General features: G+C 38.9%; 1 protein-coding gene across 1 annotated transcript; it reads left to right on the top strand.

Moving 5' to 3' along the window:
• Window positions 1-508: 508 nt before the first annotated feature.
• On the top strand, window positions 509-14,319 carry LOC139477266 (scavenger receptor class F member 2-like). The gene is made up of 5 exons (XM_071259816.1): window positions 509-560; window positions 1,237-2,142; window positions 2,247-2,358; window positions 9,189-9,329; window positions 14,250-14,319. The coding sequence occupies exons 1-5, from the start codon at window positions 509-511 to the stop codon at window positions 14,317-14,319; spliced, it is 1,281 nt and encodes a 426-aa protein (XP_071115917.1).
• Window positions 14,320-16,986: the final 2,667 nt, after the last annotated feature.

Genomic DNA, 16,986 nt, shown 5'->3' with positions numbered 1-16,986 from the left:
TGACATGTGTTCTTTACTGTTTTTGAACAGGTTGGCATTTTTGTTTCAAAGTGGCAGATCAGTTAATGTTGGTAACGTTTCTTTTGGCCCTCAGTTTAGTACATGGCTTTCTTCAGACGGTTTGTTTACACTCCGGCCTCATTTCATTTTGTATACACACCCAGGGGTGACCAAACTGTCCAATGAGGACAGACTCGGGACTAACCGAACACTCCATGTAAATAGGTTCATATACATCCTTAATGTAGGGAGCATAATATGTGTAAAGAAACATATCACGTGATTGTGATAATCATAACCTCTGCACGATTCATTTTTTCCGGTTGAGGAGGAAAAAGAAAACAATTGCCTAAAACTAATTTGCTAGACAGTGAGTCATTGACTGCTAATAAGGACAAAACTACTTCACACGCACAAACCCAGCTGTACATTGGACAGTGTGGCACAGCTTACAGTAATAAGACACAAATGTATGTAGTCATGTTGTGTTGAGCTATCAGAACACAACATGGCACTGTTGAAGTTCATATGTGTGACATATCTGATAATTTCTTCGAAAGGTAAGAGTTCTAGCTTATAATTATTTCATCTTCTTATCTGCTCGCATTCTCTTATTAGCAAAGTTGTCCAATAAATTGATTAGCTAATGGTATATGTCAGGCAGAATTTGTCTTAAAATGTAGGCCAACATAACAAATTTGCTGCTTTCAAATTCTTGAATGTGGTATGCTAACAACATATTGTTGCCTTCTTGAATTAGAAGGCATTGTATGCTGTTTATGTGACATGTGCTCTTATTACAGTGAGGTGAGGCGAAATTGGGTTAAACGTGGCGTCCAAGATTATTGCACTTAAATAGCGACGTGCATGTACGTGTATGTGTTTGTGTGGCTGCTTGTACTAGTCCTGACTGATAACAATTTAAAGTGCTAGCTCACTGAGATACCATGCCACAGTTTAACATGAATACCTAACTCAGACACAGTATACTGACTCCGAGCCGACCAGTCCTTGTTTTAACCCCTTAATCCCGAGCGCCAGACACGGTAACAACAAGTACCATGTTTTGACGTCTTTTGGTATGACGCGGTCGGTGATCGAACCCCGGGCCTTCCGCACTCCGGACGGACGCTCTACCACTAGACGACGGAGGCGGTCGCTCTTATTACAGGGTACAGTTGACACAGTTTATGTCATTGTTTCAATAGTCAAATATTGTACTCCGTTCCATTTCAGGCGACCAGTGCAAGGACAACCAGCACTGTTCAGACTGTGACGGAAGTACAGGACGTTGCCTCACAGACTGTGACACTGGGTATTTTGATCAGATGTGCACTTCAGTGTGCAGCAAGAACTGCAAAAATCACTCATGTCAGTTGTCAGGCTCTGGAATTGGTGCTTGCACTGAGGGTTGTGTCTCTGGATATCAAGGTTCTGGGTGCAACGTACGCTGTGGCAGTCCAGGAGGTACCTGTGCAGAATGTCAAGGTGGCTGTGATGGAGGATATTGTCAGCTGGGCTTCTCCTGTGTGTCTGGATGTGTAGACTCCTACTACGGGACTGGTTGTAAGACTTGTTCAAGTAGATGTAAGTCCTGCAACAGGATGACAGGATTGTGCAAGGACTGTCATCCTGAATACTTTGGTCCCAACTGTGCATATTCCTGTGATCACTGCCTGGGATCCTGTGAACATGGATGTGTAGTGGGCTGTCTTCCTGGATTATATGGCACTTTCTGCGGGGAAAGGTGCAGTGATAAGTGTGGACCAGACCCCAACATTTCTACTGACAAGCCTCCACAGGCACCAGATGCTGGTTTTCGTCACTGCCACAGAAACAGTGGGGATTGTATCTACGGGTGTGAAGAGGGCTGGTTTGGTCAACGGTGCTCTTCTCCATGCAGTCCTAACTGTAGACTCAACACGTGCCACTCGGACAGCGGGAAGTGTACAGACGGATGTACACGTGGCGTCTATGGTGGACTCTGCCAGCACACATGTGAAGTGTGTCTTGATGGTGTCTGTGATCAGAAGACTGGTTCCTGTACCATGGGCTGCCACCTGACTGGACCGAAGTGTGATTCTACCTGCACGTTCAACTGTTCTATAGCAGAGTGCCGTAGACTGGAATATTGCAACCAAGGTAAATATTACACTCCACTGCTTTGTACTCGCGAGTGGCCAACATCTGTCATCTTATTATGTTAGCTGATACTTTCCTTTCACCTATTTTCTTATATTTGACAGAGGACACCAGTGTTATACAAATAGCTATCCTTTCGACAGCGTCACTGGTTTTGGTGGTTGGAAGCATACTGTCAGTGAGGATCTGTTGCCGCAAGCGTGTGGCGATGATAAGGTAAGGGGGGTCTAACACGTGATTTCGGGAGTGTGATATGCGAACATATACAAGAGTGATATTGAAGGTTGGCAAACTTTTCAGTATCTTCTCTCAAACAGACACATGTAGAAACTGTAGTATAATGTAAAACGTCAATAATAACTAGTCATGTCTATGCAGCAGACATAATAATGGCTGACAGCTAAGAGCGAGATCATATGTAGTCCATGCATAGCTTTATTTAATATTGTGTTTAGACGATACCTTTTTAGACCACCAACGTGACGTTATAGCTTCTCGGTGATACAGATACTGTAAATATTTATGACGTTATAGCTCCCTGGTGATACAGCTTTTGCACATATTCATGACGTTATAGTTTCCTGTTGATATAGCCACTGTATATATATATATATATATACAAAAATTAGGTAAATGTTCACTCGGTGTACATGTAATATATAATAAAATAATAAAGTCCACGTTAGTCCATCATCTTCTTTATATCAGTAGCAGACCTAGTACTTTCGCTGTCTCATGACAGCTGTTCAGTGTAACTGATAATGACATTTAATATGACTTCATACTTATGATGACGTCATAAATTATAACTGTGACGTCATAATGTATTTACACCCTCCAGCGACGACACTAAGTAATTTTACAATTATTGTAGGGAGACATTTGAATTAAAATATACAGTATTTGGAAAGTAACACTGTAACATTTACGATTGAAATGACAAATCTAATAATACATTCTAGAATTCAATTTGGGTTTCATCAATTGAATAAACATTTGTTAGAGCTGCTATTTTTAGTCATGAAGTAATATGTTTCTGCTGATGAAGCTACTATATATATTCATATCGTTGCTGATATAGCTCTGTTATATATTCACGACATTATACTTTACTGTTGATACAGCTTCTGCATATATCCATGACGCTATAGTTTACTGGTTATACAGCTATGGTCGTGACATTATAGCTTACTGATAATACAGCTAGTGATTATATTCATGATGTTACAGCTTCCTACTGATTCATCTACTATATATATATTCATGACGTTATACTTTCCTTGTATAAGAGCTATTGTATTTTCAGCTAAAGATCTTCAGCATAATATCTGTGCTCTTGAGAGTTTTGTATTTCAAGTTGTTCAATATTTATCTGACACTCCATGATATATAGTCCGGTAATTAAAGGTTTATTTTTCATGAAGGTTCAACAAAATTGACGGAAAAGGTTTTTTAACACATTTCACTGCCTTGATAGGTCTACTTTAAAAAAAAAAATAGTTTACCAAAATTTGACATGGGGAAACACCCAAAATAGGTCAAATCCAAGATGGCCGCCATCAGTACAAACGAAAATCTAAAAATTAAAAAAAAAAAGAATCAATCAAAATCTAAACATGGCTGATGACTCTATTTAAAATCAACTTCATAGGATCCAGACAGGGGAATATATATATAACAATTTTGAAGTGAAATCTTACACAGAAATAAATTACGGCTGCCCGAAATGTGAAAAAAATGCAATTGTTCCATATCAGACTACAAAATACTTAACACGGGCTTATAAAGAGGATATAACCCTGCAATACTACAGTTTACAAGTCAAACTTACTATCAATTTAAATGTCTAAAGTTCAAGAAAGTCTTTATAATCACACTCATATACTGTACATGAAGAGACGATTATTCAGTTATGTCAGAAAAGTCATGACTTGGTCCATTTGAACATGTCATCTCTTTGCATTGTCCACATGCTGAGGTACATTGTAGACAAAAATATTCTGCATGAGCATGTGTTTTCATCACACTTTCCAGTGCAATTGTATCTGATTATTTTCAACAGAAATTTAGGAGTGACAGCTTGGTGCCTTGTGATTGGTTTCAATATAGTGCCCTTGTTGCTCTTGTGAAGCGTCCAGCCCCATTCTGTCAGAACAGAACAGAACTTTATTACGCTCGGGCCGAGATCCTTGGCATATGAGATACAAAATGACAGCAAAATACACATTATAATAGCGGATATGTGGTTAGCCGGAAGATTTTACAATTTGCATTACATATTTACAGAATTTACTAAGGTTTTTTAATACAGATATCTCTTTACAAGTGAAAAGTCTTTAAAATTTAATCATATTAGGTCTTTTAGAATATGTAGGTGGGATATACAAAATTCTTTCTTTCGTAAAATATGGACATTTAAAAATATAGTGAAATTCATCTCCAATATCATCAATAAAACACGGTTTACATTTTCTTTCACAAATAGGTATCCCATTCCATCTTCCTTTTTCAATTGGTAAGTGGTGGCATGAAGTACGAAATAAAAGTAGAGGGATAGCTTTATTTAGGGGTAGGGACGTCAGATAATTTTCTAATTCAAATTGTGGTTTCAAGAGAGAATAGACTACACTTTTTTTTTGAATTTTCCACCTCAGAGCTCCAGGTTTGTTTAGCATGATCAGTTAAAATAGAGTGAGCTGTTGCTTTGAGCCAGATATTTTGCTGGATTTATCTGTAAGTAATTTCGACCAAAAGGTTAACATACGGGTTTTAACATCAACAGATAACGGAACTCTACCTAGTTCACCGTAAAGCATGAATAGGGGTACTCTTTTTAACAGGTAATAATTTTCTCATAAAACAAATATGTACATTTTCAATTTGTTTTAGATTAACAGAACCCCATAATTCACAACCATAAGATTGGTTTTACCATTGTGTCAAAAAGATATAATTGGCATTGAATTGATAAATTAAGGTTTCGGCTTTTACGTAGTACGAAATACATGGATTCTGTAGCCTGCTGACATAGATTAGCAATGGATGCTTTAATATTGTCGCATCCATATTGTTGCCTAGCCAGGTCTGCACTTGGAGTCAGACTCGTTGGCTGGGCAATCTGGCAGCATCTGATGTCGGTGGAAGGTGTCGAAGGGGTAGGTAATTCGAGCTTGATACATACCTTCTCAGTGAATTTTGTCACACGTTCAGAATTCAAATCCAAGCCAGGCATACAGCTGTAGAGGATTGCAAGTGCCTGATTACCAGCCTGCTCGATTTCTGCATGGTTTCCACCTGTCACCATGAAAACCTTTGAATATTCCTGAGACCATCCGTATGCCATATGGCCTCGATGCTGTGTAGGTCCCTGACAATGCATATACAAAGAGCAAAGAATGGCTGAGATTAGGATCAAGGATCATCTGTAGGATGAAGATTTCAATGATCTTTGTACTTGTCTGAAGAAAGATGGCCTCATGGTATCGAGTCTGAAGTGATATTGCAACAGGATGAGAAGGTCGGTGTCATTCCCTACCACTAGTTTTTGAGCCAATGTACAGGCAGACATTGCAATGTCATAGTCAGCATCTCCGGATGAGTGTTTAATCTGAAAACCCACCTTTTTTGATTTTTGACCCCAACAGAGTGATGAATTTCTGTTTGTTGCTTTCATTTGCCAAAAGGGCTTTTTCTTCATTTTCAGAATCATGTCCGGTGTGAAATCCACATCCACTCCAATCTCACTTCCAGTTCTCCTCTGATGGGTCTCATCCATGGTCGAAAAACACCACAATAACCATCAAACACGATAAGAGCATTGCAGAAGTGGTTCCTCAAGAAATGAGCCAGCACAGCTTGTGACACTGATTTGCCGGACAACATCTGATCTGCACTACCCTCTGAATATACTTGAGTGATGATCTCCTTTAACCCAGATCCAGCCATTAGATTCCCAACTGTACCCACAAAACTCATCTAAGGATGGAATCCCCACCCTCCCAAAGACCAGGGCTATTTGATGCAAGGGGCTCTCAGCTGGCCGTGATTCGATGATCATGTATGCAATTCACCAAATTTGCTGGTCGATTGTAATAACCGAGGTGATTCCATGTGGTCTGGCATGTTTGGAAATATACTCCAGCATTGATCTGACACAGGATTTGTCACTTGGTGTCATGCTGATAATCAACAAGAATATCTCAGAGCTCTTCCTGGGGTATGGAATGTCAGAATGGAGCAACTGCATGCAACCGGAACACAGTGGTCAACACACACACAAGTGGCGCAGTCCACAAAATATCTAGTTTGCTATTCTTTTCATCAAGACAGAAGTCACCAATTGGTGGATAGATAATGTTCGCCTGCACTGCCTTTGGATTTCTTTGTGACAATAGTTTGACACTGTTGATTTTTTTGACATCATCCAAGTCCACCTTAAGTCCATGTTAAGTCTTGGTACCCTCCGTTTCACCATCTCGCCCATGGCATGGATTGAGCCAGTCCCATCAGTGCCTGGTATTGCACGAATGTATCTGCAATGTCTCTGATTAGGTGAACACCATGAGTAGTCACCGAGAATTTTCTAAATTTACGAGGAGCTGAAACCGAGTTGGCTTATCATATCCACTAAATTACAATGACCATATATTTGTGTTATAGTGTGATACTTTGTCAAACTTGTCGAGGAGGCAGACATTTTTGGGACATGTCGAATGCATTATTGCCTGACCCAATGACGCAGTATGGGGTTTACTGTTTCAGCTCTTGATGATGCTTGAAGGAGGATGCGTAATGCATGTGGGAGGTAATCAAGATTGGTGTCAATCAATGCCATCTGCTCATTGTCGAGATACACATCAACATGTTTCGACATGGTCTCTACCTGCATATGAATGTATTCTCACCCAACTTTAATCAAACTGTCCATGTTGGATTTGTCCACCTTTGCAACATTTTCATATGCCGTAAGAGATGCAATGTTAGGTTGTTGCCTGATTGTAGTTATGAATACCTTGTTCCCATAGTGATTCATGAACTCCCTTTTCAGTTGTGATGTAGTGTGTAGTTGATCATCACTCAGTGCACTCATTGACTTCATAATGTGATGCAAATTGTCCAAAGGAATCGTTCCATCATCATTCTCTTCCAAGTAATAAATGGCAATCTCCAATGCTGTCATCTAGGACATACACTTCAGTCGACCAAGTCTCCGTTTCTTCGGTGGAGCCTCTTCATGTTCAATATAAGCTTCAGGTATACTTGTCCCTCTCCGAAAATTCTTATCACAAGCATGGTGTTGGATAGCTTCTTCAGCTGGTAGATCGTATATGGGCACGATACTTGACTGTACCATCTTGGCCCAATCATCTTGCCTGTTGACACAGTATGTTGCAGACATATGTTGAGTAACTCAAGAGCCATCGCACGGCTGAAGTACACTTCTATATGGATGTTTGTATGCAACATCCTGGTCAATACAAGTACCACATAGAAAACAGTGAGTTTTAAAATTTAAGGCTTAAACATATGATCGAAAAGTTTTCAGCTACTTTGATTGCCTTTGGATTTATATGCATACTTCGACACTGTCTGTTACAGGCTACAGTTGTATATGATGTCTGGTGCATCTAATGTGCAGTCTGTTTGCGTAATTAATGCTACAGCAGCATTTTGCTGTCAACTTCACATAATCCTGGGGTTTGTCCAGGTTAACTGGTTCCATACATAGCAAACAAGTCGCCATCTGTGATCTACATAGGACACCTTCAGTTGAGAATAGTCCCCTGCGAATAGTAACAGTTGATAGAAATATGGTTGACATGTGTCCAGATACAAATGTTGCTTTTCCGATTATAACAAATGATTTTTGTGCTAAATGTCTTGATTACATCTTCTGAATTAACTTTTAATAAAGTTTCTGAGAAGCTAATACCATTTGAGAAAAATAACTGCTTCCTGGAGTTTGGATTATCTCCCTTGATTTTCCTTGAAACAAATGTTGATGTTAATTTTACGGCTCTGTTTCGAATTTTATATTTATATTTGTTCATATTTTCATCAGTTATTCCTCTCTAGAGCCAATCAACTATATCTTATACAAGTTTTCATTTTAGCTATAAAAGAAAAATAGCTTATACATACCTTTATGTTCTTGAGGTCTATCTTTAAAACATTGTATGCATGGCCGCCATTTTGAAGAAGGGAATACTTTGGGTTTTTTCAATTATATTTGTTTCTAACTTGATTTTTTATGTGAAGACAATAAACTGTATGATTTTATATGTAAAAAATCAACATTATAATAAATCGGTACTGATATTAACAAATATATGTACTTTTTCGTCATTTTGAAGCATTATTTTAAATTTCTATGTGAACTTTCCTTTCAAAATTGTTAAATATACATTTCTTTGCATTTATCCTGGCAAGCTAATATAGATAGACTCATCATAAATGTTTTTATTGTTATTGGTTCCACGTTTATGACTATTATTACTTTTGTTGGCGGCCATCTTGGATTTGACCTATTTTCGGATGGTTCCCCATGTCCGATTTTGGTAAACTATTTTTTATTTTAATGTATATGTGTCAAGGCACCAAAATCCAGCAATAAACCTTTTCCGTCAATTTTGTTGAACCTGGACCTTTTAATTACTGGACTAATAACTGAAATACTGTTCAAAAGTAGCATGCAAGTTTGAAGAAACACCTTTTCTTTGAATTCTATAATTTGATTGTTTGCAGAGAATTATATATAATATCAAATGATGGAAAAAGCTATCAGTTTACAGATAGCTTAAATATTACAATTGCGTCATGATGCGGGATGAGTTGGTTCGAATCCCATATTGTTTTAGTTTCCTGTAATATTTTGCGCCCTATCAATGTCAGTAAAACATTATAGTTGTAACACAACCACACAACCTCTTTCCGTGCTTTTAAGTTGCAAAGTTTATACAAATGTAGTTACATCTGAGGTGAATGCTTGTAGAATGTCGACTAGAAAGGCACTCAAAATGGTCAAGAAGTGTTTCTTGTTTCTTCAGAGAACGTCCACAGGAGAGAGAGATGGAATTTCGACAGGGGCCACAACCTCGAGAGATGGATGCACGCGAGACGGGCCAGGAATCGGAACAGGCATACCACAACATCGATATTAATGAGACGGGCCCTGTGATAGTGTATCTGTAAATGTTGCTGTTTTACTAGACAGTTAATGTCACTGTTTATTCATCCTTTGTCCCACTGTTGATGTTGTGTCCAGGATTAAGTAGTAGTGCCTTCTCAGTTAGCACTTATTAACGTTTACTGTTTTCAATAATTTGAGTAAGCTGTCAAGGATACAAAAGTAAAGTATTAAGTAAAAGAGTGTTTGAAAATTGCCATTTGTCAGAAACGTTCTGACAAATGTTTTGCCAAAGTGGTCATTAGCAAAATCATAAACCATGTTGTCTGCACAACCTCTGTTGGACTAATCAGAATGAACGACGTCATACCCATACGGGTACGGTGCTGACAAACCTGGAAACATAATCGGGGCGAACCAGGATTCGGACCCACAATCATAGGTTTCTGGCGTTCCAAAGGGGCGCAACTCAGAACAATATATATCTTGATATATTGTATCGGGTATTGTGACAAACATTGTTTTGTTATAGAGTAATGGGTAATTTTTGTTCAGATACATAGAGCAATAAGTTTTAATTGTAGAATACACAAATTTTACAACACCTGCTCCTTGGCACTGTCCATTGTTTTGTTTGTCTAAGTTATATTTCCAAGCACCTGTAATACAATTATGCGAATGGTTATGAGGTAAAATCAGTGGGTTTGATAAAAGTTCAAACGAATATTTTCTGTCATTGTGAGGTGGTCTTCAGCAAAATTGATTCTGCTCCGTTAGAGGAGTCTGCTGTTGACGATAACACATACACTCACCTCATGCGATCGGTTGTTGTTGAGTGGTCGGAAACAGTAGTGAACTATGTATCTCCAATCGAGGAGTGATACACTGTACATGCACTATATGCTCAGTTTACAATTGATTTCTTATTTTGTTTTGTTTTTGTCAAATTAACTGCAGTCAGTCACCAAATGTTACACAATCTGACAGACATTGACATAGACAAAAGCAGCATTGAGACAGAGGATATTATAATGTCTCCCTGATGATTATGATATGGCGTTCAATATGGAAAGTGAGGTATCCAATTTTATATACAAAAGGGTGTGTAATTTTATCATTCAGTCAATATAGTAATAAGGGTTTTCAGACACTCGACAGACGCGGGGCTACTGTTAATCAATCCTAACCTGTATAAGCCTCGGCTGTCATAGTACAACCATTGGCAGGAAGAGTGCAGTCGTTTTTATGAACAAGTCTGTGACTGAATTTTGTCGATCGATGTGAATGTCACGTAATACAGTCGCAATGTGTCTCCCCGCCTCGTTGGGTGAAGGTTTGTCGAGACAGTTAATTTTTATCCATAATTAACCTGGTATCTTGGGGTTATGTCCGGGTTGGAGTAGTTTCATAACAACATTGATGTCATCGATGAGTACCTAACTATAAGGACGTTTTGTAAATTTCAGAGAGCAGTTGACACCTTCTGCATTTTACCAACAATGGTTGCTATTTGCCAGAATCAATTTATGTGTTTCAGTTTTGTTATTGTTTCATTGATTTGTTTAGATTTTGCTTTCTGTGTTTGCGAGAGGTCGAATTATAAATGTTTCGTTTTTTCCAGACTTCGATTTCATTTCCACAGTTTATAAGTCTCGTTTCACTCGTACAGGATTTATAGATTTTGATGTTTAGACCAAGAAGATAAAGATGTATTTATGAAAGCATTAACAAGGACAGTTAGTGTGTTTAGAACTATGACATTAAAAGTTACTGAGTTATGTGCCAGTTAAAAGGTTAATGTCAAATGTACACGTGTATGTTGTACACTTTGTAAGAAAAGGATTGTAAATATTCCAAGGACTTTATTCGTGTATATATTAATTTCAATCAATGCATATGCTTATTGCCTCGTCAATGGGACACTTGAAACAGGCATGTTAGCCGATGGGTCACAGAATGTCAGAGAATGTCATCACAAAACAGGCTAATAAATCTTGTCGCAATTCCTCCTCGTTTCCATGTTCCAACATTATTCAGGCTCATTGAACAATATCACTGGAGGCGAGTACCACGAATAAATAGGAAGCGTTCATTTCATTTTCTGTAATTAATGGAATGTATATGAAAGGTGAAAAGTATGTTTTTTTCTGTGTAATCTAAGCATGCAGCTTTTCAAATTTAATACCATCTCTTTCAGGGGTACATTTCGTCAGAATAATAACAATAATAATGATATGACTTAATAAACAATAACCCGTTCCACATCCATAAGAAGAACGTCTGCCAAAAGCAGAGTTGATTGTACAATTCCGACTCTACCATGAGCATGTGCTTATGAGTCACTATACAATCGTGATATACCAGCTGTTCGCGAAAAGGCAAACGTATCCTGCCCCAGAGGTGGCTCCCTCCACAAACACATGCAAAATAGTGGGGAAATATATGGCACAAGTCAAAATAGACTATTGCAACGTCAAATGCGTCAAATTTAGAAATACATTTAACAAAGAAACAGTTCAAATGTCATATAGAGAAAACGAAAGGCAATAAATGGTACCCAAAATTCATCAAACATCCATAAAAGTGACAACCACACAGATAACAAAATAAAAGCACAAACATTAGCACCACACTATCAACATATAAGCAGTAACACAAGTCATCAACCTTCACGCCAACAGACAATACTCACAACACCAGCTAACATCAACAACTATCACAAGCCCATATACCCTACAACGCGCCCCTAACAATTCAACAGCTGACACATACTCACAAAAGCAAAACCACGTCACTTTGGTCAGACAACATAACTTATCAACATAAACGGCAAAATACTTCTATTCAAACTCCTAAACACAATTTGAGACACCGAACAATTGCCTACCTGAACTTGTAATCCCAAATAAAAAATGCATCACCCAGAATCATATCGACCCATATCACTCACATCTAATATTTGCAAAATCATGGACACAATAATTAAAAAGAGCCTTGAACACCACATTGACACAATCATATAATCTCTTACGTGCAGAGCAGAGCGGGTTCATGACCAACAGAACCACCCTAGAGCTAATTGAACATGACATCCACAGGACCCATTCCAGTAGCCATACTCTTCAAATCACCTTACAAGAAAAACTACTCCCTATCCTCATCACAAAATAACATTGAAATCAACTAATGCACACAAACAAAATTCCTAGACCTAATACTCGACCAACACTTAACATACACACTCCATTTCAAACACATCATCATCAAATAATACAACAAAGATCTAAACCCTCCAGCATGTCACTAGCCGATAGACGCTCCACTCGTTGCCGACTACGAATAGCTCGTTTATACAAAAGCAATGAATGAAATCAAGTAATCACAACTGTATAAGACATTAGCGATCTTGTATAGGTCTTTTGTCGTCAACACTTGTCTTTGTTCTAATACTTGTTATTAACATATTCAGCTCATGATCCCCTCCATTTTTTTAAGAGTATGAATTCAGTACCTAAATGTGAATGTAAATATGTGATGATGACGTGTCATTCCTTAATCAGTACAATGATCTTGTATAAATGTTAACGTTGGTAATGATAGAGATATGCTAAATACTATAGTTTTGTATTATTTCCTTGTTACAGTTCAAAGTTAATTATGAATTGCCATATTTTTAACATGCAGACAGAACACATTTGATCAGTAGAAACAAAACACAGGTATAATTGGTCAAGAGTTCACAGTATTTTTCAACCACGACACAAACATGAGTTCATGATCTGATATGATATATGGTATTTAATTAATGTGTCAAGAAATGTGACAAAGACAGGTCAGACTCGAACAATTTAAAAAGATACTTTTAACATCCGGAGAGTAGCGCGAGCTTTGCAGATGTTTACCTGCTCTATGAATAGCCTACCCTGTCTTGTTTAGCGTTGGACTGTAACTGAGTAAACTTAATTGAGTATCAAACCTTGTGTTGTGTTCATCCCTGTATGTGTGTGTGCTGGTATATGATTGCTCATGGAGAAAGCTAGGTGGAACAGTGGTCAGACCCCTCACTCATTGACTTAGAGAAACTCCGATGACCAGGCGAGTTGCGGAGGCATGGCTTAACTGACCATGACGGCACGGAGCAGCAATATGTTTAGGTAACGGTAGTAGGCTAGCACTGTAAAATCGGCATTATTCAGGACTGGTGCAAGCTATATGAGTGCAATAATCTTGAACGCGACTTTTTACCCCATTTCATCTCACTTACTACATTGTTTATTCATAATACATAGTACTTGCCACCTGAAAACAGATTTGCGTGATAACCCTTTATACATAACGTGGAACCCTATAAAAGGGACAATGCTATTTTGCAGTGCATTATCGTTTGGAGACATCTTTAATGTATCTCAGTTAATGTATACTGACTATGGACATTATGTATAAAAACACAAATTGTGCCAGTTACGAGCATTGCCAGCAACTCCGCCCCAAATGATGCAATGTCACTTTCATATTTAAAGGTTTCAGATTCGCTTGTGTTCTGCTCACAAATAAGGAAATCGGTTACAACAGTTGGAGATAATCTGCAGCATACAACTGCATTACTATTTGCTTTCTAAGAGTCAACATTTACAACTGGGTCCAGATATCACAGTTGTGGTCCTTAGTTGAGTCAGGATCCGGAATTGGTTTCTTCGAATCCTAGATTCTTCTGGTTATGACCCATATTGTCACCACCAAAACTTGTTGTGAAATATCGTAGTCAGTACAAGAAGGATCCCACCCACTGCATGCAAATGGGAAACAAGAAGATGGATTAACTTTTCTCGTATGTAACACAAGTACAAGTTGACCAGTTTTTTACAAATGTTGTTATAACTGAGGTGAATGCCTGTCGATTGCTGAGCCAACTCTAGAAATGCATCACACGCACTCACAAGAGTCACTGGAGCTGAGCTTGACGCATTCCTTCCTTCTCCAGAGAGAGTCCACAGGAGAGAGAGCTGGGATGTCAAGCTGAGCCACAGCCTGGGACGGATGCACCCAAGTAAAGCCGAGAATCAGAACATGTCCACAATAAATTAGATAGATGGGTCAAGCTGTCAATGTAATATCTAAGTCACTTCGAAGGTGACTGTGTTAATCGATCGAATACTAGTACGACAGCCACGACATATATGATCGACTACTGTCTCCTCACCTCGTTGGGTTGAGTGTTTCTGTTAATTTCAATTTTAATCCATCCTTTGACCTACAGTTGATGCTTACTCTAAGCTGTCAGCGGGAGGACACTTAAATCTCTATTCAGGAAAGTGAATGCCAACACAATTCAGGATAGAGAATACCAACACAGTTCATGATAGTGAATGCCAACATAGTTCTTGAGAGTGAATGCCAACACAATTCAGGATAGAAAATGCCAACACATTTCATAACAGTGAATGCCATCACAGTTCATGATAGTGAATGCCATCACAGTTCATGATAGTGAATGCCAACACAATTCAGGATAGAGAATGTCAACACAGTTCATGATAGTAAATTCCATCACAATTCAGGATAGTGAATGCCATCACAGTTCATGATAGTGAATGCCATCACAGTTCATGATAGTGAATGCCAACACAATTCAGGATAGTGAATGCCAACACAGCCCAGAATAGTGAATGCTATCACAGTCCATGATGCTGAATGCCAACACAGTTTATGATAGTGAATGTCATCACAGTTCAGGATAGTGAAAGCCATCACAATTCATGATGGTGAATGCAAACACAGTCCAGGATAGTGAATACCATCACAGTCCAGGATAGTGAATGCCATCACAGTCCAGGATAGTGAATGCAAACACAGTCCAGGATAGTGAATGCCAATATAGTCCAGGATACTGAACACAGTCCGGGATAGTGAATCCCATCAACAATCAGGATAGTGAATGCCATCTCAGTTCAGGATAGTGAAAGCCATCACAATTCATGATGGTGAATGCAAACACAGTCCAGGATAGTGAATACCATCACAGTCCAGGATAGTGAATGCCAATATAGTCCAGGATACTGAACACAGTCCGGGATAGTGAATCCCATCAACAATCAGGATAGTGAATGCCATCTCAGTTCAGGATAGTGAAAGCCATCATAATTCATGATGGTGAATGCAAACACAGTCCAGGATAGTGAATACCATCACAGTCCAGGATAGTGAATGCCAATATAGTCCAGCATACTGAACACAGTCCGAGATCGTGAATACCATCACAGACCAGGATAGTGAATGACAATATAGTCCAGGATACTGAACACAGTCCGGGATAGTTAATCCCATCAACACTCCAGGATAGTGAATGCCATCACACTTCATAATACTGAAGGCTAACTCTGTTCAAGTTAGTGAATGCAAACAAAGTCCAGGATACTGAATGCCAACACAGTTCATCATACTGAATGCATTTACAATTTATGATAGAGAATGCCATCACACCCCAGGAAAGTGAATGCCAACACAGCTCATAAAAGTGAATGCCATCACAGTTCAGGATAGCGAATGCCATCACAATTCAGGATAGCGAATGCCACCACTATTCAGGATAGTAAATGCCAACACAGTTAATGATAATGAATATCATCACAATTCAGGCTAGTGAATGCCATCTGAGTCCAGGATAGTGAATGTCATCACAAGTCATGATACTGAATAAAACACAGTTCATAACTGTGAATGCCAAAACATGAGAGTGAATACCAACATAGTCCAGGATAGTGAATCCCAACACAGTCCAGGATAGTGAATGCCATCACAGTTCATGATTGTGAATGCCATCACAGTTCATGACAGTGAATGTCAACAAAGTCCAGGCTAGTGAATACCAACACAGTTCATGATTGTGAATGCCATCACAGTTCATGACAGTGAATGTCAACACAGTCCAGGATAGTGAATGCCATCACAGTTCATGATTGTGAATGCCAACACAGTTCATGACAGTGAATGTCAACACAGTCAAGGTTAGTGAATACCAACACAGTTCAGGATAGTGAATGCCAACACAGTTCAGGATAGTGAATGCCAACACAGTTCAGGATAGTGAATGTCAGCACAGTTCAGGATAGTGAATGTCAGCACAGTTCAGGATAGTGAATGTCAGCACAGTTCAGGATAGTGAATGCCAGCACAGCTAAGGATAGTGAATGCCAGCACAGCTCAGGATAGTGAATGTCAGCACAGTTCAGGATAGTGAATGTCAGCACAGTTCAGGATAGTGAATGCCAGCACAGCTCAGGATAGTGAATGCCAACACAGTTTAGGATAGTGAATGTCAGCACAGTTAAGGATAGTGAATGTCAGCACAGTTCAGGATAGTGAATGCCAACACAGTTCAGGATAGTGAATGTCAGCACAGTTCAGGATAGTGAATGTCAGCACAGTTCAAGATAGTGAATGTCAGCACAGTTCAGGATAGTGAATGCTACAGTTTAGGTGAGTGAGTTTGGTTTAATGTTGCTTTTAACAGTATTCCAGTTATATCACGACGTGTCAGCTTAATGTGTGAGGAAAGCCTGAAGTGATGCAGGTCTCAGATGTTTACAACTTTGATTAAACCCACGAGCACAGGTATGGTGCTGACAAATCTAGAAACATAATTGGGGCGAACCGGGATTCGAACCCACATTCATAGGTTTCTGGAGTGCCCAAGGGACGCAACTCTGCACAGCGAATCG

This window comes from Haliotis cracherodii, unplaced genomic scaffold (assembly GCF_022045235.1).
Source record: "Haliotis cracherodii isolate W230 unplaced genomic scaffold, xgHalCrac1.p SCAF_32, whole genome shotgun sequence".
Lineage (NCBI taxonomy): Eukaryota > Metazoa > Mollusca > Gastropoda > Lepetellida > Haliotidae > Haliotis > Haliotis cracherodii.
This window is presented reverse-complemented; position numbering and strand designations above follow the sequence as displayed.